The sequence below is a fragment of the Zootoca vivipara genome, chromosome 12, assembly GCF_965207765.1.
Source record: "Zootoca vivipara chromosome 12, rZooViv2.hap1.1, whole genome shotgun sequence".
Taxonomy (NCBI): Eukaryota; Metazoa; Chordata; class Lepidosauria; order Squamata; family Lacertidae; genus Zootoca; species Zootoca vivipara.
Window position 1 is genome coordinate 52,375,089 of NC_142595.1, and position 23,669 is coordinate 52,398,757.

Below are 23,669 nucleotides of genomic sequence, written 5' to 3' on the forward strand. Positions count from 1 at the left end.
AAGGTGTTTGGGTGCCGGCCTTTCCAAACACCCTCTCCCCCTTGCAGGCACACAAACACGCACAAGCCTGACCCACCCTGCCTTTCCTCCGAGCCAGTTCACACAGGGCTCTCTCGTTTCACCCACACAACGGCCCTGCAAGGTAGGCTAGAGGCCGAGATAACTGCCTTGCTTTTCTCTGTAGAAAGGACTTCTCGGCTGCCAAATGGCTGGCATGGTTGTTTTCCGGCCTGACAAAGGAACATTCTGCACTGTTGAAAGCAGATCTTGCAATTGCTTAGCAGAAGAACCGCTTATGATGAGTAAGTTGCTCACAGCCACTCAGTTAAGCCTTACGGCTCCGCAGAGATTTGAAAATAGGGGAATTCTTCCTCCACCCTCTAGAGAGAATGAGGAGGACCAGTGGATCTCCCAGGGATGTGAAGGAGATCAGGACGGATTTCTGACTCCCAACTATTTAACGACGGCACCAACTTAAATGACTCTCCCCACAACGCCTTAAATATATTGCCGGAATGAAGAAAGCTTGGAGTGGGGTGTGTGTGTGTCTGTATTCATTTTTTAATCTTTAAGAGGCTTTCACACCTGGCTGGTTAGTGGTTCTAGCAAAAATATGAAGGAGATCCCACAGGCCTGAACAAATTATATTGAGAGGGCTGTCGGTGGCTCTTAGCCACAATGGCTCTGCTATGTCTCTGCAGTCGGGAGGCAGCAATTCTCCTGGGTACCAGTTGCTGGAAACCGCAGGAGGGGAGAGTGTTGATCCTGTGTTCGAATCCTGTGAGAGAGCAGGTCGCTGGCCTAGACGGGCTCCCTTTGGCCTGATCCTGCAAGCTCTTCTTACCTTCTTATGCTGTTCTACAGACAGGGGATTCTACGGAAATATTACCGATAGGACACAGGCATACAGACACAGAAGCACGTGCAAGAAGGTTTTGGGTGTAGGTGTGTGTTAGAAAAACGAAAGTTACCTCCTTTCTGGCTGGGGTTCTGAAAGAGCCACTCGCATGAAGCCAGGGTACCTTTTGCAAAGCTGGGAGAAGGGAGAGAGGAGAGAGGGGAGTCAAAAGCTGGAAATCTGGGGGGTACGGGGTATGTTAAGGCAGAAAACCCTGCTCAACACCCGGCCCCAGAAGAAATAAGAAACCTTGCCAAGTCAGCTCCTCTATCACAGAAGGGGAGCCCATCTTAGGATTTGAACACATTGATTCAATGCTAAACATAAGAACTTTCTCATGGCAAGAGCCATCCGGTATCAAAACAGGGTCCCTTGGAAGGTGGTGGGCTCTCCTCTGTTGGAGGCCTTTGAACAGAGGTTTTCAGCTGTGATTCCTGCATTGCAGGGGGTTGGGCTCTTACCTTCCAAGTTCCAGACTGCAGAATCCGGAACCGGCAGCCATGTGACACCGGAAGTTGCGTTGACGTAACTTCTGGTGTCGCTTTGCCCTTCTATGGGCACCAAAAATGGCCGCCGGCGGCTTCGAAAGTCGCTTGTACGCATGTCAGGAAGTGCGCCGACGCAACTTCCGGCATCGCTCCGCCCATCTATGGGCACCAAAAATGGCCGCCGCCAACACCGGAAGTCGCGTCTATGCACTTCCGGACATGCGTAGATGCGACTTTTGAAGCTGGCGGCGGCCATTTTTGGTGCCCATAGAAGGGCAAATCAGAAAGAAAAAAAATGGCCGCCGGCAGGAGAAAATAACTGAGAAAAACGGGAGACGAAGTGATACAGGGGACCACCGGGAAAGGGTAAGTAAAAAAGGGGTTTTCCCGGGGAAAACGGGGTACTTGGCAGCTATGGGTTGGGCTAGATGTCCCCTGGGGTTCCTTCCAGCTCTTCTACAACCCTACGATCCGCTCGTTTCTTACACTGACACCCCACCAAGAGCTGGAGGCGGTATATGCATGTCCCTGCCTCTCCGTTTTGTCCTACCCTGCGGGGTAGTTTAGGCTGAGAGAGGCCCAATGGACCACTGCTGATTATCTGTCCCCCACCAGAGTGTGCTGGGAAGAGAGATGCCGGGTTTACTAAAAGGCAGGAGGGAGGGTGTCTGGAAAGCTCTGAGCACCATATATATCCAAAAGGGCTGTGGCTCAGTGGGAGGGCTGAGAACACACCTAGCCTGGAACCTGGAGAGCCATAGCTGCCAGCCAATGTCGACATCACTGAGCTAGGTGCAATATTATTATTAATGAAATAGACAAGACCTGACTTCCTATGTTCCTTATAAGCCTTCCTAAGCCTGCCCTCCGGGGGGGGGGAGCTCCTAGGGTCTCACAGCCCACCCTAGAAGCACCTGCTCTTCCCTGCAGCGCCACACAAGCTGGGCTCCACTCACCGCTACGATCTCCGCCTGGGAGATGTTGGGGGCGATGTTCCGCACAAAGAGGGAGCAGGTCTTGTGCAGGGGGCGTGGCTTGGGCTCCCCATCCTTCTCCTTGGCTTTGGGGGGCTCCTCGCCACCTTCCTTTGCTGGCCCCGCTGTCGTTGCGCCTGCCGCTCCCGCTGCTGCCCCCACCTTCTCCTCCTTCGGCTTTTTGTCTGCAAAAAGAGATGGCAAAGAACTCAAGAGCAAGGCCTTTATTTGGCGCATTTCCTCTAGCTAACCGGCGGCGAGGGAATTGTGAATCCCGAGGCGTCGGAAGAGCAAGCTGACTCTTGTGAGCTGCCGAATTACACATCTCAGCATCTCTAGGTCCAAAGAACTGGCGCTTTGGTTTACCAGAGGCAACACTTTTTTTTTTTTTAACCAGATGCAGGAAAGAAAATAGTTCAGGCTACAGAGGCTTTTCTCTGGCTTCAGCAAAGCCACAGAGGCCCTGTCAGCAAAACCCTTCGCTCTTTTCTAATTTGGAGACCTCTAAACGTAAGAAGGTAAGATGGGCCTGCAGGATGAGGCCATCTAGCCCAGCATCCTGTCCTCAGAGTGGCCGACCAGATGGCCATTATGGGATGCCAGAAAGCTAGATCTGAACGCCAGGGCAAACGTCGTTTCGCAATGCGGCTTTTCAATCCTTTCTTTTGCTGCTCACACATCTTAAATCTATACCGCACATTTCCCTGTACAAGACGAGTGTTTTTTCTTAGAAAATTATGACAAAAAGAGGGGGAGGTCTTATACACGGATAGTGCATAGTGGGGACGTGGGATTGGCTGCTCCTGGGAGCCGTAGATTGTCAGCGGCTATTGGGTGTGTTTTTCTGCGGCAAGGACTGGTGTCGATTGGCTGTCACTGTGGCAATTGGGTGGGCGATTTTCTGCTTCTGCTGTTGAGGGGACAGGCGATAGGTGGGTTTTGAGATGCGTGACAGCGTATGTCAGGCAGGTGAGCTATTTTCGGCAATCCCCCCTTTGAAAAGCTCAGTAACTCTGCCCCTCGCAAAACAACTCAACAACTCTGGGCAATCCTTCCTCCATTTTCCTAATTTGGAGTCCCCCAAAATAGGGGGCGTCTTATACACGGGGGCGTGTTATACACAGAAAAATACAGTACATCCATTCATTGGTTTGTTTTCCTACTGCATCTCTCCACCCACCTTCCTTGTCTTCCTCCTCAGGGCGCCCGCCTTCGGACTCTGTGTCAGATTCAGAAACGCTGCCTTCGTCGTAGCTGTCGTCTCCACTGCGCTTCCGTTTGTGCTTGTGGCCAACCTGGGTGGGGGTGGGAGAAAGGGATCAGTCATTCCTACCCCCCAAAATCTTGTTTCTGGTGCATATTATCATTGCTGTATATCTTTAGGTCCTGCCTTCCCCGCAGCCTCAGGGGCGGCTTGCCACAAATGAATGCGACACGGATAAAAACGTCTAAGAGAGACCCGTCGAGAAATAATTAAACTACGAGAGACTTCAAATAATATAAAAGGCAGGCCCTATTAAAATACAGGTGATGAGAATAGCGCAGCATTACTTTAAAGCCCTTTCTTTAATAGAAAATGGTTGGCTCCCAAAGCCTGTTAGAATAAGGAGGTCTCCAAAGCCAAAGGAGAACAAGGAGGGAGCTGACGCTTCCTTTGCACCATTTACTCCTGAAATAACGCTCGGCCTTTCTTGAAAGAGGCAGGGAGGTTTGTTCCCCACCTATCTTTTTATTTTATTTTAGCGTAGGTGGTGTCTGGTCTCTCTAACCCTCTCCTGGTCTCTTTCCCTTGTGCAAAGACACCCCAAGAGGAAAAAGCCCCCGTTGGCCCCTGGCTCCTGGCCCTCTTCGTCTTCGTGATCTGCGGATCAGGTGATTTTCCCATTTATTAACAGTTTCTCATAGAATTGAAAGGGACCCCCAAGGGTCATCCAGTCCAACCCTCTGCAGTGTCTCTCTTTTCCTTAAAAAGCTCAGGGTGGCAAATGCGACTTCCCATTTTATCCACACAAAAATGAGGATAAAATGTGTGTGTGTGTGCATGAGAGAGCAACTAGTCCAGGCGAACATTTTTACTCACTAATGTCAACAATTTAGATATTGCTTAAGCAGCGTACACAAAGCAGTGTACACAAAGGTTATGAAAGAGGCATGGAAAGATAGATTCACTTAACATTGACAAGAAGGTAAAGGTAAAGGACCCCTGGACGGTTAAGTGCAGTCAAAGGCGACTATGGGGTTGTGGCGCTCATCTCGCTTTCGGGCCAAGGGAGCCGGTGTTTGTCAACAGACAGCTTTCGGGGTCATGTGGCCAGCAGGACTAAACTGCTTCTGGCGCAACAGGACACTGTGGTGGAAACCAGAGCGCACGGAAATGCCGTTTACCTTCCTGTTTGTCTACTTGCACTGGTGTGCTTTCGAACTGCTAGGTTGGCAGGAGCTGGGTCAGAGCAACGGGAGCTCGCCCCGTCACGGGGATTCGAACCGCCGACCTTCTGATCGGCAAGCCCAAGAGGCTCCGTGGTTTAGACCACAGCACCCTCTGCGCCCCTCCCATCTATCTAACCTCCAGCACGGCATAGACCTGACACTGTGAATGAAGTGCCTCCACACACACCCTACGCTGGCAGCTCATCCACTTCCTGCCTGCTCCGGTTCAGTGAAGAGAAGCACGGAGGCCCCTGTACCTTTTTGGCCTCCTTGTCCGTCTCCTCTTTCTTCTCAGCCCTCTTCTCCTCCTCTTCCGAGGCCTTCTTCGCCTTGTCCTCGACAGCTTCCTCGTTGCCAGCCTAAGACAGAGCAGGGAGGCACGTCAAGACTCCCCTGCCCAGCTCGCAGCAGCAAGGAAGGCCCAGCCAGGATCGCACCCGCCTCCCCAGGAGCTACCTGAAGGAGCGTCTCCACCCCCATCGTTCTGCCCGGACACTGAGGTCCAGCACCGAGGGCCTTGTGCCGGTTCCCTCATTGCGAGAAGCCAAGTTGCAGGGAACCAGGCAGAGGGCCTCCTTGGTGGTGGTGCCCGCCCTGTGGAACGCCCTCCCATCAGATGTCAAAGAGAAAAACAGCTACCAGATTTTTGGAAGACATCTGAAGGCAGCCCTGTTTAGGGAGGCTTTTAATGTTTAATAGATTATTTTATTTCATTTTCTGTTGGAAGCCGGCCAGAGTGGCTGGGGAAACCCAGCCAGATGGGCGGGGTATAAATAATAAATTATTATTATTATTACCTTCTTGGCCTCCTCCTTTTTGTCGTCCTTCTCCGAGGCTTTGCGGTCCAGCTCCTGCAGCCGGTTCTCTTCCTTCTTCCCCGGCTCTGCCTTCTCCTGACGCTCCTCCTCTTCCTCCTGGTCCAGGATCTTCAGGTCGTGTTCAGTCCCGCCTTCCATCTTAATGACGGCTGCAGGGGGAGAAAGAGCCACCACCGTCATGACCCTGACAGGCTCTTAACTATGGCATGTGGCAACACATTGTAAACAATTCGGGCTGGGGTGGGGTGTTTCAGCGGCTTTCAAACTCAGCAAAAGATCTATGTGGACCCCAGGCTGTGCCAAACGCTGCCACCTTTCTTCACAACCGTTTATGAAGATAATTAAAACCGGCAGCCTAGAAGATTAAAAATATGTCAACACCTACGTGTCTGGAGATGGGCTGTCTCGAGTAAAAATGTATGGCTCGTGATGAGGACAGATGCAATGGCCTTCTGGGCACCCAAAGCAAAAACTCTCCTCCGCTAGAAATCTTAAGGCAAAATCAGGTAAATCAAACCCTACTGTTGAAGTAATAACTGGCTTTCCTTTACCCATGGGTCCTCTGAATTTTGCTATCTGGTTATGTTAAGGAAATAAGCACAGGGAATTAATGCAACGTCTCTTAACTGCTGCCAGAATTATTTGTCAAAAACTGGCCGGGGCGGAAATGGGAACACCAGCGCATGGGTAACTACAATGTGGGACGTTGCATACCTGGCTACGGTTGCATGCATGGTGAGAAGCAGAGAGAAACAGAGCCTTTTCACGATCTTCTCGAGAAAGAAGGTCTGTGCTACTTGGAACGTTGAGATATTAACTTATTACGTGGGATTTTGGCATGAAAATCTGTCCGTATATGTGTGGCTTCACTGCACTTCTGCATCGTTCTGGCTTCTGTTGCTTTTCGTTACAAATAAATATATGCAAGGAGGACGACAACAACGACAACAACAACAGTTGGTATTTAACACCAGCAAAATTAGCTAAAATGTATAGGATGAGTAATAAAATGTGCTGGAAATGTAATGAGAAGGAAGGAGGATTTTTATCATATGTGGTGGAAATGCGAAAAAGTTAAAAGATTTTGGGAAATCATATATAATGAACAGAAAAAGATTCTTAAGTATACTTTCCCCAAAAAACCAGAGGCATTCTTATTAGGAATTATTGGACAAGAGATTGCAAAGGAGGACTATATGATATTTTTATATGCAACAACCGCGGCTAGGACCTTGTTAGCCCAAAAATGGAAAACTCAGGATTTACCGACGATCGAAGAGTGGCAGACAAAAATGATAAGACTATGCAGAACTAGCGAGACTGACTAGCAGGATCCGGAACCAGGGCGAAACAAGGTTCCAAAAAGACTGGAGTAAATTTGTGGATTATATGGAAAAGAACTGTAGAAGTTTAAAGACACTTTCAGGGCTGAAATAAATCCTACGAATTGATTTTAAATGGATGGAAGAAAAGAACTGCGAGATAAGAGCTGAACAGAAAACCAAATGAGGGGAGGGAGGGAAGTCAAGCTCGGCAGAGCACTGAGAAGGAGAATTGTTAAAAAGATAGTTGTGTGTGTTGTGTTTGTTTTTGAATGTTTGGTTTATTGTTTTAAATGTGTTTATTTGGAAAATTCAATAAAATGCTTTACAGCAACAACAACAGCAACAGCAGCAGCAACTGTACCGGCGTCCAAGACTTTGATGATGGCGTTGGCCTTGTCGATCTCCAGCTGCAAGTTCTCAAACCAGCCGTTGTCCATAAGGTAGAGGAAGACATTGAGGCGGTTCTGCAGGGCGTTGTGAGATTCCTGCTTCCTCCTGCCGGCTTCGTCCGGGTGGTATTTGGACCGGAACCTGAACGGAACCCAAATTAGCAGAAGGGTGGGGGTGGGGAGGGGCAGGTGGGGGTGGGGTGAGAAGAAAGACACAGAAAAGGAGGGGCGGAGGGGAGGGGAAGAAATGCGTTAGCCAGAAGAACGGGAAAAGGGAAGCACGACCCTCTTGGTCGCTAATTCACACATGCAAAGCAGGGAAGGAGGGAGGAAACTCCAGGTGGTGGTTTTTGTTTTTTGGTTTCTGTGGAAATGGAAGTGTAGAGGGGAGGGAAGCGCTGCTCGAGGAATTTCTTGGTCGCTGGCAGGGCAGGCCAAAGCCCCCGAGGGACCAAAAGCTATTTTTCGCAACCATCTGTGGTCTTGGTTCTTGGGGCAGGCGGAAGCCCACCTCCACAAAACGGGGCGCCGCTCACTCGCTGTCTCCCGCCACAGGGAGGGTGCGTGCACAAGCGGGGTTGCCCTTGGGCCGAGAGTCTTTGCGGAGTGGGAGCTTTGGGGAGACTGCGTCGGTCTAAGAAAGGGCCTCCTACTCCTCGACAGCCTGGCTCGGTTCAGAATCTTTCCCCCTTCTTTCTTTGGGTTTGGTTTGTTGTTGATGCTGCTGTTGTCAAGTTTATTCCCTGCCTTCCCACCTTAAGGTCCCGGGGAAAGGATGTGGTTATCAAATCAACTTAGGAACCGCAAAGATAAGGCAGGTCCTAATAATGTACGCGTCAAGCATCAAAAGCCAGGGTAAAAAGGTGTGTCTTCAGCACCCGCCGGGAGCAGAACAGTGAAGGGAGTTCCACAGCTTAGGGGCCACCACAGAGAAGGTCCTCTCCCCCTGGGTCACCCCTACCCTGAGCCTCTGAGGGTGGAGAAGCTGCCAAGAGGGACCTCTCCGCAGATCTCGGCACCCGAGGGGGTCTGTAGGGAAGAAGGTGGCCGTTCAGGTAACTTTTAAAGGCTTTAAAGCGGTTCCCTCGCTACGAGAAGCCAAGTTACAGGGAACCAGGCAGAGGGCCTTCTCGGTGGTGGCGCCTACCCTGTGGAATGCCCTCCCACCAGAGGTCAAAGACAATTACCAGACCTTTAGAAGGCATCTCAAGGCAGCCCTGTTTAGGGAAGCTTTTAATGTTTGATTTCTGTATTTTAATGTTTTGTTGGAAGCCGCCCAGAGTGGCTGGGGGAACCCGGCCAGATGGGCGGGGTATAAATAATAAATTATTATTATTATTATTATTATTATTATTATTATTATTATTATTATTATTAAATGCCAACACAAGCAACTTGGGTTTACAAGGTCACGACCTGCCTGCCCTGGGACCTTAGGGTGAAATGTAGTTAATAAATTGTAATCAGCAGCAGCAGCAGCAGCAGCAGCAGCAGCAGCAGCAGCAGCAGCAGCAACAACTGTTCCAGGCACCTCCTCCCTCCCTCTCAAGCCCTGCCACAGGCTTCTCCTCAAGCTTTCCCTGGTCTGGTCCTCCGCCTTGGCTGCCGTGCTAAAATGCCCCACACCCAAAGCCCCGCCTGCCAGGCAGGGACAGTAAGCCCTCCTTTGTCTGCAGATGCTAACTATGTGATATAAGGAAGGACAGCCCTGTTTGAAGATAAGCCTCACAGCCTGCCCCCCCCCCCACAGCTCACGGTGTGGGGTGGGCTAGCTCCACCGGGGCCACTTCTGTCAAAGAGATATCAAACTCTGCGAGGAGATTTGGGGGGTCCCTTCTTGTGAGGCAGCCATTGACTCCATTTTCATGGAGGGAGCGGGTAGTTGAAGGCACAACAGCTGTGCGCTGCCTTCACGGTTGGAGGAAGCGATGCTTCTGAATCCCAGCTGCTGGAAACAACAGGAAGGGAAAGTTGATCGGATCCTGCTTGCTGGTTTCTTATAATGGGCACCCTGGTTGGCCACTGTGAGAACAGGACGCTGGACTAGATGGGCCATTGGCCTGATCCAGCAGAGCTCTCCTTACGCCCTTATGGAAACTGCAACTGAACCTAGATCCCTACGGTGAGTACAGAACGCGGTTCTCCCCCCCCTTTGGCCCAATCCAGCCTCGCCCTATTTGGGAGATGGTATGCTCTCAGGATTTGGAGATGGGGTGGGGGAGATGTAAAAGCAGTTTCAATGGGGAAGGCAGTTAAAAAGGGGGGTGGGGTGGGGTGGGAATTAATACAACCAAATCTACAGTCTTTTTTTTTTTACCTTTTGCAAATACAAGATATGCGTTTTAGATTTTTATTATTATTATTTTTTGCTCTCAGCTCTGATTTAAGAAGACAGAACACGTCATACATACACTGAGAGGAGTCACACTCCGAGCCTTCCAAGCGAAGAGAGTTTTCTTCGGCGGATTTTTTAAGAGAAAAAAAAGCAGCACGGGCTTAGCCCCCAAAGATTGGAATCTCTCTCTCTCTCTCTCGCTGGGTCGCAGGACTTCATAAAAACCAAAACAAAAGAGAGAAGAGGCTCTGGTGCCTGCGATTTCGCCCTGCTCTGCCTACATCCTGCCAACTCACATTCAGCTAGTCACTGCATTGTGCACAGTGAGGACCCTGACTGTCTGCGCTACGGAGGAAGAAAAAAAAAATCGCCACCACCAGCAGAGAGAGGAAGGGGGAAAAATTGGAAGAAAAAAAACACATTCAAGGCTCTTTGGTTTGTTTGGCTTATTTATGGATTCTCCAGGCTGAGGACGGATGATTTTTGGAGTCTCCTGTGAGAGGTTCTTGGGAGGAGGGGGAGAAAAGGCCAAGTTATTACAGTCAACAACCAATTAACAAAAAATGAAAGAAGTTCAAATCTATCAAAGGAAATTAAAATGGTCCAAAGTGAACACACACACACACACACACACAGAGAGAGAGACACAGCTGTGTTAAGATACCCAGTTGCCTAGGGAAGAGGGACCACACACAGCCCCCTCCCCTCGCTGAGATTCCCCCATCCAGCGCTGCAGCAAAGCGTCCCTCCACTCCCCCAGGCACACAAACACCTCGGCCACGTCCGTCCAGAGGCCACCTTTCGTCCCCAGTCTCCTTCCCTTGCCCTGGTGCAGCCTCTGCTAACCTGGCACCCTCCCGGTTCTCCGTGGACCTGACCTGAAGCCTGCTCCATCCATTCTGCTACCCTGGTAAACTTATTTTGGATGGCTCAATAATAGCAGCTGCTTTGTAGAAACTAGAACTAAACAAAAACGTCCCCGTCCGATGTGCCAAGCCCCACCCTTGCCTGCCCTCAAAAGCAGAGTAGAGTGTTGCACTAGAACCTGGCAGAGACCAGGGTTCGAATCCTCCCATTCGGCCCTTGGGGGGCCAGTCACTGCCTCTCAGCCTATCCTATCCTGCAGGGTTACTGTGGAGATCAAATGAGTGGGATATAAATGCAACAGATAATTTAAAAGGTCGATACAAGGATGTTTCCCCTGACTAGCGGCTGGCAGTTTTCTTTCTCAATTTTATTTTGCGTTTGCTCAGTTTTCAAGGATTCTGCTGAAAAGCATCCGTGTGCTTTTAACAGCAGGCGAACAAGCTGCTGGAGCTATTGAGAGATGAACCCAAATCAAAGAGAAACTGGGGTTCCGAGCTGGAATTCTAAAAGTATTTAGTACACAAGCAAGCCAGCTGAGAAGCAGACGGGAAATAGGAAAAAACACAAGACACCTAAATGATGAAAATCTGCATTTTACAAGTGAGAGGAGGGAAGTGGGTGCAAAAGAGCTTGTTACCATCTGGATTCAGATAATCATGGCTGTGTTCGCACACAATGCTAAACCATGGTTTGCTCAACGAACCACATGACAACAAGCCTTGGTTTGTTCTCTCCAAAGCTTGCTTTGCTCCCCAGCTGTGGTGGCTTTGTAGCTTGGCAAGCATCTAGGGTAGGGGTCAAGCGAGATCGTTGGGTTCAAACCTGGGGTTAGACCATAATTGGAACAAACCATGGTTCACAAGCCGACAAGAAGCCACAGCTTCACGTTGCGGTGCCTGCTGCCAGAGAACAAACCATGGTTAGCATGCTGGGCTTGGGACTTCTAACAAGCCACACACTCGCTAAATGAGTCATGTGCGAACCCAGCCAGTGGTGGAAGAAGTTTTTATGCTGACTGATGTGAAACAGAACAAGTGGAAAACATGTCAAAGGGAGCAAAGATGGTATGTAGGTGATAAGGATGGCAGGAGAACACCACAGACTTCCAGAGAGGAACGAGCGGGGTTTCTACACGCCTCTCAGCTCCCACCTCTCTCTCACCACCATCGCCACGCATTCAGTATCCCCCTGCATCACCGCGTCCTTCTCAGCAGTTTCTCCATCTCGTAGAGCACACCCGACCGCGCCAAGTCAAAGCCCGTTGCGTCAACTAAATCAACCAACTCCAAGCTGGCAGCCTCCGGATGCTTCAGACAACGGGCACAGCCGGCTCGGCTGAGAGATGGTGGGAGCTGTGGTCTGAAACATCTGGGAGGCGCCAGGCTGGGGGAGCCGGGGCCGAATATCCCTGATTCGCTGGGAACAGCTGGTTGATTTCATTTGCTGCGCTGGTTGTAACGGAGTCTCTCTCACACACTAACACTGCTCTGCTATCTGTAAACCAGGAACGTAGACTAGGGAGGGTGAATTAGCACCCGAATCTGGCAGTCCAAGAGGAGGGGGGCCTATTTCTGGGAGGCGGGGGGGGGGGTCGCTGGAACAAGGCCAGCACCCAGAATGGACGTGTGTGTGTGTGTGTGTGTGTGTGTGCTGCTTTTCAAAATACAGTCTGGCCCACCACATGGTCTGAGGGACGGTGGACCAGCCCATGGCTGAAAAAGGTTGCTGACCCCATGTTCTAGCCTGCCTGCATGTTTCTGGGATGGGGGAACAGCTCACATACCCCACGGGGGAAAATGCGCAAGGACCTCACAGGGATATGTGCAGAACATTCTTTCAATTAGCTGGAGACTTCATGCTACGTTTTTTAAACCCACCCAAGTCATTTAAAGCCCTGAGCATTCCAGCAAGCTACACCCATCGGAAGGCCAGAAAGCGGCCTTCTAATGCCTGACAAATCTAGCAACTGGTTACTGAATTATATTCCACTCTGAAGGCTCTTATTTAAGTTGCCAGTCATGCATAACTACAGATACACATCCCTGAGGGAACCAGACCACTCCTTGCTCCCACCCCAGTCCAAGGCAAGAAGGCCCAGCCCACGAGAGACGTACCACTCTTCATCCTTGTGGGCCAGGAAGAAGTCTTGCATCTTTTGGCGCTGGAAGTCCAGCTTGTAGTCGTTGTAGCGCTTCACGGCTTCCGTCTCGTCAACGGAGTCGTCCAAGGAGAGGAGGAACTCCTTGAAGTTCTTCATCACGGGAGGGGCAATGCCCAGGTCCACCTCCGCGATGTTCCCCAGCCTGGGAGGGAAGGAGGGAAAGGGAAGTAAAGAGGTGTGCATTCTCGCAATTCAACGTCTCCAGTGCAAAGGGGCCACCCTTTCAAAACCAGCTAAGCTCCACAGAGCCTTTTCAAGTGTGCAGTTGAGTTGTCAAGTGCAGGAGATGGAGAGGTGGCCTGCCCTGGATGGGGGCCGCACTCCCTCGGAAGGAGCAGGTTCGCAGTTTGGGGCTGCTCCTGGATTTGACTGGGCTCTGCTAACTTCCAGAATGGATTTCTGCAATGCGCTCTACATGGGGCCGCCCTTGAAGATGACTGGTAAACTTCAACTGTTCCAAAACTCAGTGGCCAGATTACTGGCTGGGATTCCATATAACCCTCATTTTAAAAAAGCTCATTTTAAAACAAACCAGTTTGTTTTCGGACCAGATTCAAAATGCTGACATTACACAGTAGGACCTTGGTATTCAAACGGCTAGGCTCCCAAACGCCGCAAACCCGGAAGCAAGTGTTCTGGTTTGTGAACGTTTTTCGGAAGCCGAACGTCCAACGTGGCTTCCAATTGAGTGCAGGAAGCTTCTGCGGTCAATCGGAAGCTGCACCTTGGTTTTTCGAACAGTTTCGGGAGTCAAACAGACTCCCGGAACGGATTAAGTTCAAGAACCAAGGTACCACTGTGGTTTAAAGTTCTAAATGACTCTTGGTGGTGGACCGGGAGAGGGTCCTCTCTGTGGTGGCTCCCAAGCTATGGAACTCCCTCCCTGCAGAGGTTCACCTTTCACCTCTATCATAACAGCATTCTGGAGGATGCTGAAGATGCTGGTTTTTGACACTTGAGGGGTGTATCTTGAAGCCCCACCTTATTTTTATGATTGTTGCTTTAAACTGTTTCTAACGTTGCGTTTTAAAAGTTGTAACCTGCCCTTGGACCTCTGAGTGAAGGGTGGGCAATAGCTAAACAAATAGCTAGATTTGTTTTTAATTTACCAACAGGATTAACGACAAACCCAACGTAACTATGACGTAACCAATCCAATCCCTGCTCAATACAACATAACTGTAATTACTGAAGAAGCCTGTGCAAGGCTTAATTAACTGTAATTATTTAATTAACTGTAATTACTTAAGAAGCCTGGGTACTTTCTACTGTTAAGTACCCAGAGTGGCACAATATGAACTATAGGACCATGTGGCAGCCTGGCCCTAAGCCACTTAAGAGTTTTAAAGGAACTTGACACAGCCCCTAAAATGAAGGCCAGATGCAAACTGGAAGCCAATGGACCTGAGGTGCGCTCAATTATGTTCCCCAGCCTATGCGCACTAGGCAACGGCCTGGCTGCTGCATTTGAAGAAACCTAAAGGCCTCAGACTATCTCCAAAGTGAGCCCCACATTGTGTGCATGGCAGGGCCGCCCCTGGAAGTAACTGGAGCATGGATGGTGGGTGCCAAGTGGGACAAGCCTGTTTGAAGTGTTCTTTATTTAGCTGTGATTCCTGCACTGCAAGGAGTGTAGGAATGAAGTGGATGACCCCCGGGGGTCTACAATTTCGCCTCTATAATCCTATTATTCTACTTCGTCACACGGAAAGCAACAGGGAGGCATTTCAGTATTTGCAGGCACCTGTTCTTGGGAAGACGATTTGACCAACGTATCTCACGGTCTTCAGGCAGAGCAGCCTGAGGTCTTACCTGAGTGGCAAAGGCCACCTGGCTTGAACAGGCAGGACGTGCTTGGAGCAGCTTACCTGGCTTGGATAGGCAAGATGTGATGCTGTGTCACGTGCATTTCTGGGTGAGCCCAGGGTTGCGGAGGTCCGTAGGTGGGGCCAGTGGTGACGCCACTGTAAGGCATCTCGTAGCCGCTGTGGTAGGGGTCCGATGTGTGCTCATCCCTGCAGAAGTTTTTTGGGGGAGGGGGTAAAGTTAAAAACCACCAAGAGGATTGGGGGAGAACCAAAGTGTTAATTGATCCCGATTTATTTTGAAGCAAGGGTATGTGTGTTAAAACCAGTTCTTCCCAAACTGTTTCTGGCTGGTCCACACCCTTGGTTCCATAACCTCATTCCCCCGTGCGTCCTGCCTTACCATACAAAATGCAATATTCAGAATACCCGTTTGCACGATAATGGCACAGAGAAATTCAGAATGGTGCCAGATGGGCGGGGTATAAATAATAAATTTATTATTATTATTACTATTATTATTATATTCAAAATCTAATTCAAGCAATTTAGCTTAATTAATTCAACAGAATGGATCCAATCATACCAGCTTTTCAAACTCGGACAATTGTTTCCACCTCCAGCATCCCTACCCCCCCCCCCAGGTTATAAAGAAAAAGTTTTGCCTCCTTCTCTCGTATCACTAGAACTCGCGGACATTCAATGAAGCTGAACGCTGGGAGAGTCAGGACAGATAAAAGAAATGCAGTGGAACTCCCTCCCACAGGAGGCAGTGATGGCTACTAGCCATGATTGCTACGTTCTGCCTCCGTAGTTGGAGGCAGCAATGCTTTGGAATTATTCTTATGTATTTATTGATACCCTGCCTTTTTCCCTGACAAGGACTCAAGGTCCTTGAGAACAGCTAATCCCAGTTGCTGGAAAGAGTTGCTCTTGTGCTTAGGTCCTGGCTTTTGAATTTCCCAATGGGGCACTTGGCTGACCACTGTGATAACTGGAGGCTGGATTAGATGGGAGACTGGCCTGATCCAGAGGGGTTCTTCATGCTCTGGAGGGTCACGGATTCCCCAGACCTGACCCAATATGCTGTTTCTGCTGAGCATCTCCTCTTGGGAACTAAAGAGCCACGTAATGCAGAACAAAGAATGGAAGAAGCAACCCAGAGGAGATCGAACGGCCACCTACCAGTCTCGTCGCATCCGTTTTTGTGGGGGGCTCAGTTCGTGGCGAGGTGGGGAGAAACGCTCCCGCCGGTTCCGGTCATAATCACGGTATTCGCCTCTGCTGCGGCGCTCTCGGCCCCTGTCCCACTCCCTGGATGCAAACAGCACAGAGCTAGTAAGGAGGGAAGGCATAACTGACCCCTCTCTGCGGCTGGCAGGGCAGAAATCAGCCCAACTGGGTTTTCTACCAGCTCTCTGTGCCATGAGCTGAAGTGCCTGAGAAATATTTCAGGACCTGCTCTACCTGGATTCCATCCTGCCCCTTCAAAAACAGGGCAATCAACAATCAACCATCACGTGTTAAGGATTCTAATATGCTTAAAACATATTTGTTTACGCAGCCTGCTCAGATGGGCAGAACAGGTGCTGTTAAACAAAATACCTGTTCCACATTTGTAAGAACTCAAATCTTTTCGTGCAGCAGCACTTATGGAACTCCCTGCCCATTGACATGAGGAAGGCACATTCAATGTACTCTTTTTGGTGCCTGCTAAAAACATTTTTGTATAGACAAGCAGGCGTTTAGAAAGCTGGTGCAAGTTTTAACCTGCATTTAGCCTATTGTTATTTTAATTCTTATTCATAGCTTTATTGGGGTTTTTTTCTGTAAACCACTTTGATGTGGTTTTTTTTTACTATCAAGTGGTGTATCATTTTAATGAAATAAATAAAATAATAAATATAGAACTCCTTCCTGTCTTATAGATCCGCCTCCAAGACTGAATGGGCTTTCCTGCAGCCACAGAAAAGAAAAGCATCAGGTTTGGTCTCCTTGGGAACAGAGCAACTCTCTAAGCATGTCCGCCATTGTTCCATTCCCGAGGTCACTTGGGGTGTACCTGTCGCTCCAGTCGTCTCGCCGCCTGTCATCACGTTCTCGAGAACGGTCGTAGTCACTCCTTTCGCGTCTGAATTTGTCCCTGCGCCTGCGGTCATATTCGTCATCACTGTCACCCATAGCTGCAGGGTGCTACTATCCCTTGTTCTGCAGACAAGAGGCAGTTAATCTAAGGGGGTCCAGCACAGCTGTCTTCAGGTCGAAAATACCCCTGGCAAAGCACAAGGAAAAGTAAAATAAGTGTGCCCACGCCTGTTCCCAAACATGTCCGGAACTCAACCCCTTTAAAAAGCACTATTCAGAATGGCAGTTTGCACGATCCACTAAGATAACACAATAAAATTCAAGACAATAACAATTAACTGCACATTTATTCACAATCCAATTAAAACTGTTTAGTATTGCCTACGGTGACTGGCAGCTGCTCTCCAGGGTTTCAGGCACAGAGTGACTCCCAGCCCTACCTGGAGATGCTACTGGGGGGGGGGAGTGTGGGAAGTTCTGCTTGTAAAGCAGATTTCCTACTACTGTGCGATGGCCCCTTCCCCTAATAACAGCAGTCATTAAAAGGAAAACAAAGCTAGGGTCCCCAGACGGGGCCAGGACTACAATCCCCCTCATCCCACAGCCATCCTAACCCAACGATCAAGGATGATGGGCAATGTGGTCCACCCACATCTAGCCCAATCCACCCAGGTTGAAGAAACCCTACTCTAGACAAACCTTCCCCAACCTGGTCAAGAGGTTTTGCACCACACGTCCCATCATCCATGGCCAGCTCAGCCCAATGATCAAAGATGGTGGGTGTTGTGGTCCACCCACGCCTAGCCCACTTCACCCAGGTTGAAGAAACACTGTTCTAGTCCAGGGTTTTCCAAATTCGGGTCTCCAGCTGTTTTGGGACTACAATTCCCATCGTTCCTGACCACTGGTCCTGGCCAGCGAGGGATGATGGGAGTTGCAATCACAAAAACAGCGTTTTTGGGAAACCCTGCTGCAGACAAACCTTCCCCGACCTGGTGCGCTCCAGGGGTCTTGGACTACAAGTCCCATCATCCACGGCCAGCTCAGCCCAACGACCAAGGATGATGGGCGTTGTAGTCCACCCGCCCCTGGGGAACCACAGGCTGAAGAAACGCCGGTTTAGTGCAGCCCGCCTTGGCTCCCCTGAGAGGGCCTCACTCACCGACCGAACCCCACGCTCTTCTCCGCCGCACAGCCGCCCTTCCGGGCACGAGGCCGCCTCTGGGCCGCCTCCCTCCCCGGCCACGCCAGAGGAGGAAAGGCAGGGAGGAGGAAGGCCGGGCCTCTCCTCTCCTCCTTTCCCGCCGCCTCCTTCTCTCCTCGCTCGCCCGCGCGCCCCTTCTCCTTCCTCCGCGCCGGAAGCCTGGCTCCGGGTCACCAACCACTTCCGGTTCCTCTCCGGACAGCGAATGAGGTTGCGAGGCATGGAGGTGCAAGGAGAGATGAAGAGGTGGGACTTCCGCTAACTCTCCCATTAACAATGATAATAATTGGGCTCGTGTGGAAAATCAGCAACAACTTCTTAGATGAAAGCAGTGTTCGTGAAATTCACAAGGGACCAAAAAAGGAACCAAAACCCCCACCCAGAATAGGGAGTGTGGGTGGGGCGCTCTAGGACGCGGGCGCTCTGTGGCGCCCCGCCATGTTGGGGAGAGGAGGCGCGAAAGGGAGGCCCGCGGAGGAGGAGATGGCTAGAGCGTCGTGCGCTGCGTCTTCCGGCGAGGAGGCCGCCGGTGGCTAGAGTGACGTCAGCGCGACCATAGAACCGGGTGAAAGTTTTAGAGTCGCGTGGCTAGGGGAAAGTCCAGGCTCCCTTTCGCCCCCCCTTCCCCAACCTGGCGCCCTCAAGAGACTCCACCTCCCGCCAGTGCCAGCTGGGCAAGGCTCGCAGTGAGAGAGATGATGGGACTTGTAGTCTTAAAAAGAAATGTTTCCTTTTTAGAGGGCCAGGACAGTGAAGGCTGCGACAGGATGCTCTCCCCCAGGGTGCATTGCTAACAACAGCCCTGCAATGTGGTCTTTGGTTTTTTGTTTTTTTAAAAGTTCTTATGATGGAGACCCCCAATTTCTGCACCAAGTTCCGTCTGGCTTCCTCAGCCTGCATAATGAATCTGCCTCAGAGTTGTGTTTTTTCTAAGCCAAAAAATATCCACCCCATTTGCCCTTTCTTATAGGCACAGAAGCAGCTGGCCTTGTCTTGAGCACTTTGCTCTGTATTTCCAACACTGACTGGCAGCAGCTCCCCATATTTTCAGGCCGAGGGTCTTTCATAGCCCTTCTTTCCTGGCACTATGTCCACCCTCTTCTGAACTTCCAGCGCTGCCAATCTCTTTTCTTAGAAGGGTCAGATCAAAGGGTAGCACAAAGGAAACTTATAAAAGGGTTTTTTTTAATGACAGAAGTTTAATTTTTGACAATGCCCGAAACCCAATTTGCTTTGTCCATTTACTTTTTGTTCTCGTGTGCCGAGTTGATGGGTTTCCAAAAAAACCCCACCCACTGCAACCCCAAGACTGCATTCCAATCCATTGCATTTGCTTACCTTGACTCTCATTTGAAATCCTAGTACTGTATCTGTTCCCACAGTTTGAAAAAGGTAATTTCAGAAGTTCTCGGCTGCTTCGGATTTCACTCTCCTTCGTATTGTGCAAAGGTGAAGAAACTAAACAGCACCAGTTTCAATCTGTTTACTTCTGTTCATTTCAAGGAGGATGGCGGACGCAGAGCATAGCCATCACGGCTAGTAAACCACCGAAATCCCCCTCCGCCACAAATCTGTACAATTCTTTCTTCAAGCCATCCAGGTTGGTGGTGATCACTGCCTCCTGGAGGAGTGAGTTCCACAGTTTAACTGTGCACTGCACAAGGGGACGTTCCACCTACATGCTTTAGTTCAGGGGTGGCCAACTCCCAAGAGACTGCGATCTACTCACATAGTTAAAAACTGGCAGTGATCTACCCCCATTTGTGGGGTTCAGGTCAAAGTTGAGCTAAATAAACCGTTTTTAGGGGTTCAGGTCAAAGTTGTTGAGCATTTTTTTAGGGGAGCCAAAGTTGATGAGTTTCTTTGGGGGGAGCCAGTGATCTACTGGTGATCTACCACAGACGTCCAGTAATCTACCGGTAGATCACGATCTACCTGTTGGACGCGCCTGCGTTTAGTTTTCCACCGACTGGTCTATGATGGGTCTCTAGGGCAATTGGGTCTGTCATTTCCTGGCCTGGCGAACGGCAGATGAGGGAAATGGATTTGGAGACACACACACAAACACAAACCCCTCTCTATGGTGACACTATTTATTAAGAAATTTAAAATTACTTGGTTTGTGGCAAAGATTCCAACAAGGCGATTTGATTTATTTAATCAGCGGCTCGATCGGAGTGGTGAGGGAGAACGAACTGCAGGTTGGTGACAGGTTGAGAGGAATGTGGGATCCGGGAGAAGCCTCCCCAACTCTGCACCCCGTCTCCCAACCCCAAACACTGCAAACCGGCTGTAGACCTTCCTCCTTGTTGCAATCCATCGTTTCAGTTCCAAAGGAAAAAGCCCCACGCTTCCACGAGGCGAGGGGGAGAGAAGACAGATGGCCCCGGCTCAGTCCAGCGTCCCTCCAAAGTGGTCAACGGCTCAAGGGACAGAGAGCGGGGAGGGAATCGGTTAGGGGGTCTCACGAGAGCAGGCAGGGAGGGAGAGATCTGGTTCTTGGCAGAGGAAGACTGTCATGGCTGTAAATTGGGAGGTCCAGAAAAGTTCCCACAGTTCCCTGAGAGGAGGATTGGTGTCGGCGGTGGGAAAAGCATCCCGCCTTCTCCCCGTTAACCTCCAAGTCGGATGCTCTGGATAATTTGGAAGATGGCTGCGAAGAGTAAGAGAGGGAAACGTAAGGATAACATGTTTGGATCCGGCCAATGGTCTCACCCATTCCAGCATCCTGTTCACACAGGGCAGAACAGTTTTACCTTTCAATACTCTTAAATTCAATACTCTTAAAATGGGACCCAGGTGGCGCTGTGGGTTAAACCACAGAGCCTAGGGCTTGCTGATCAGAAGGTTGGCGGTTCGAATCCCTGTGACGGGGTGAGCTCCCGTTGCTCGGTCCCAGCTCCTGCCAACCCAGCAGTTTGAAAGCACGTCAAAGTGCAAGTAGATAAATAGGGACCGCTACAGCGGGAAGGTAAACGGCGTTTCCATGTGCTGCTCTGGTTTGCCAGAAGCGGCTTTGTCATGCTGGCCACATGACCTGGAAGCTGTATGCCGGCTCCCTCGGCCAATAATGCGAGATGAGCGCCACAACCCCAGAGTCGGTCACGACTGGACCTAATGGTCAGGGGTCCCTTTACCTTTTTACTCTTAAATTATTGTTGTTAATTCCCCCTGCCTGCAACTATCAAGCGGTGTGTAAATCTTATGAAATAAATTAACTAAAATTGTTTTGGAGAGCCATGTGGGGAACATCAGGTAATATAATAATAATAATAATAATAATAATAATAATAATAATAATAATGTAATAATAATAATTTAACCAGACCTTTTCAGTAAGTCTTTCTCGTCAATGAGGGACGCGGGTGGCGCTGTGGTCTAAACCACTGAGCCCCTCAGGCTTGCCGATCAGAAGGTCGGCGGTTCGAATCCCCGCGACGGGGTGAGCTCCTGTTGCTCTGTCCCAACTTCTGCCAACTTAGGAGTTCAAAAGCACATCAAAGTGCAAGTAGATAAATAGGGACTGCTGCGGCAGGAAGGTAAACGGCATTTCCGTGCGCTCTGGTTTCCATCACAGTGTCCCGTTGCGGCAGAAGCAGTTTAGTCCTGCTGGCCACATGAGCCGGGAAGCTGTGGACAAAATGCCATCTCCCTCGGCCTGAAAGCGAGGTCAGCACCACAACCCCATAGTTGCCTTTGAGTGGACTTAACCGTCCAGGGGTCCTTTACCTTTACCTTCTTGTCAATGTGAAGTGAACCTATCTTTCCATGCCTCTTTCATAACCTTTGTGTACACTGCTTAAGCAATATCTAAATTGTTGAAATTAATGAGTAAAAATGTTCGCCTGGACTAGTTGCTCTCTCTCATGCACACATTTTATCCTCATTTTTGTGTGGATAAAATGGGAAGTCGCATTTGCCACCCTGAGCTTTTTAAGGAAAAGAGAGACACTGCAGCGGGTTGGGCTGGATGACCCTTGGGGGTCCCTTTCAATTCTATGAGAAACTGTTAATAAATGAGAAAATCACCTGATCCGCAGACCACGAAGACGAAGAGGGCCAGGAGCCAGGGGCCAACGGGGGCTTTTTCCTCTTGGGGTGTCTTTGCACAAGGGAAAGAGACCAGGAGAGGGTTAGAGAAACCAGACACCACCTGCGCTTCCTTCTATTCATAATCCCTTCTATTATGATGGGATAAATCTGGGCTTATTCCTGCCTATTCCCCTTTCCTGCAGCCTCAAACTGAGGTCATGGGGCAGAAGTGGGAAGGAATGGGAGCACCCGTGGGGACAGGAGGGGGCATAACTTTTCTAGGTGACTTCCCTCACATCCCCAAAATTCCCTTTTAATGCTTCCCCCCCCCAATTTGATCATAGAACAGCAATGCACAGATGGGCTCAGAGACTATTATTATTATTTATTTATACCTCCCCCGCTTTCCCCCAGACTGGAACTCAAGGCGGCTCTCGCAAACTAAATGGATGCAGATAAAATACAAGTAGCTAAAAGCATAGAAAATATAACCGTTTAGCTACTTTTCAACAATAATTATCTTCCATGCGTTTTTAGCTTTCTGAAACTCTTAGAGGTTTACCCCGACCCTATTAAAACGCAGATAATAAACACAGGGCAAAAACAGAAAACGGTAGAAGAGGCCCTGGAAATTAATAGAAACTAATCGGGGTGGGGGAGTCCTGCCAAGGATGGCCCACCCTATTCCAGCCCCCTTAAGAGGCAATGGCAAAACACCCCCCCCCCAAAAAAAAACCAGGCTCTCCCTAAGCAACCCCTCCACCGGTCAGATATATATGTCAGGGTGCAACTCTGCTCACCTTTCAGCAGAAGACCCTAGGGTGCTCAAATGGGGGGGGGCTTTGCTCCCAGGAATTCAGGGTGCATGAATGGAGCTGCAGCCTCAGACTTACCTGTGGGGTTTTTTTTGGGGGGGGGGAGTTCAGGTGATCCTCCCCACTCCACTCCAAACCTCATCCCTCCTGACCTAAGCTGCTTCCCCCCCATCTTTGCAAATATCTGAAGCGGGGGGGGCTCCCCCTTCTTCATCCCCTCCCAAGCCCAGGTGCTCCCCCTCCCCTTCCCCCCCCATTGCAAACTCCTCCTCCCCCCCAGCAGCCCCCCATATACCGGGGCCCGATGGAGGCCCCCCCTCTGAGTGATGCTCTTGCTGTGCCTCTCGTTGGCCACTTTCATACGTTGCACCCCAGACATGGCGGCGAGTTGGGGGGCTGCTCAAGGGGGTGGGGTGGGGGACACCGACCACCACCTCTAGAGCAGCTGCTGCTGTTGTCGTGGCGCCTTTGGCGGGGTGCCGCCTCCTTTCCCACCCACCCCCACCCCGGCTCCTCCCCGCGCAGGCGCAGCAGCCGCACTCCCAGCTTCCTGACGCCGCCACGGAGGCCGCCATATTGGCCTCTGCCCAAAGTACCGCCGCCACCTAGAAGGACGGCCGAATTCCCCAACACCACCACCACGGCGGGCTACCGTATTTCTCCTAGTACGAAGGCACATTGTTGTACCTGCCTGTGGACTGCCTCGCCAGAGTGGTGCATGCTCTGGTTATCTCTCGCTTGGACTACTGCAATGCGCTCTACGTGGGGCTACCTTTGAAGGTGACCCGGAAACTACAACTAATCCAGAATGCCGCAGCTAGACTGGTGACTGGGAGCGGCCGCCGAGACCACATAACACCGGTCTTGAAAGATCTACATTGGCTCCCAGTACGTTTCCGAGCACAATTCAAAGTGTTGGTGCTGACCTTTAAAGCCCTAAACGGCCTCGGTCCAGTATACCTGAAGGAGCGTCTCCACCCCCATCGTTCTGCCCGGACACTGAGATCCAGCACCGAGGGCCTTCTGGCGGTTCCCTCACTGCG

At 50.4% G+C, this 23,669-nt stretch overlaps 2 protein-coding genes across 3 annotated transcripts in view; both read right to left on the reverse strand.

Annotated features, from left to right (window-relative positions):
* The window catches only part of SRRT (serrate, RNA effector molecule), a 26,114-nt gene extending 8,174 nt beyond the window's left edge, over window positions 1-17,940 (reverse strand). The window contains exons 1-11 of one of the 2 annotated variants that reach the window (XM_035134253.3): window positions 17,738-17,940; window positions 16,553-16,698; window positions 15,676-15,804; window positions 14,554-14,700; window positions 12,639-12,827; window positions 7,295-7,464; window positions 5,588-5,757; window positions 5,048-5,149; window positions 3,541-3,655; window positions 2,343-2,545; window positions 972-1,033 (exon numbers count right to left, since the gene is read on the reverse strand). In XM_035134253.3, coding sequence (XP_034990144.1) covers window positions 972-1,033; window positions 2,343-2,545; window positions 3,541-3,655; window positions 5,048-5,149; window positions 5,588-5,757; window positions 7,295-7,464; window positions 12,639-12,827; window positions 14,554-14,700; window positions 15,676-15,804; window positions 16,553-16,671 — 1,406 coding nt within the window. In that variant the 5' untranslated portion in view covers window positions 16,672-16,698; window positions 17,738-17,940. Of the gene's footprint in view, window positions 1-971; window positions 1,034-2,342; window positions 2,546-3,540; window positions 3,656-5,047; window positions 5,150-5,587; window positions 5,758-7,294; window positions 7,465-12,638; window positions 12,828-14,553; window positions 14,701-15,675; window positions 15,805-16,552; window positions 16,763-17,737 lie in introns of both variants that reach the window. The other variant, XM_035134252.3, reaches the window with a different exon arrangement.
* Window positions 17,941-19,858: 1,918 nt separating this feature from the next.
* On the reverse strand, window positions 19,859-23,119 carry LOC118094178 (stress-associated endoplasmic reticulum protein 2). The gene is made up of 3 exons (XM_035134255.3): window positions 22,922-23,119; window positions 21,809-21,881; window positions 19,859-20,432 (listed from the first exon to the last, which is right to left on the reverse strand). Exons 1-3 carry the CDS (start codon window positions 23,003-23,005, stop codon window positions 20,392-20,394), a joined length of 198 nt encoding a protein of 65 aa, XP_034990146.1. The 5' UTR covers window positions 23,006-23,119; the 3' UTR covers window positions 19,859-20,391.
* Between the last annotated feature and the right edge of the window lie 550 nt (window positions 23,120-23,669).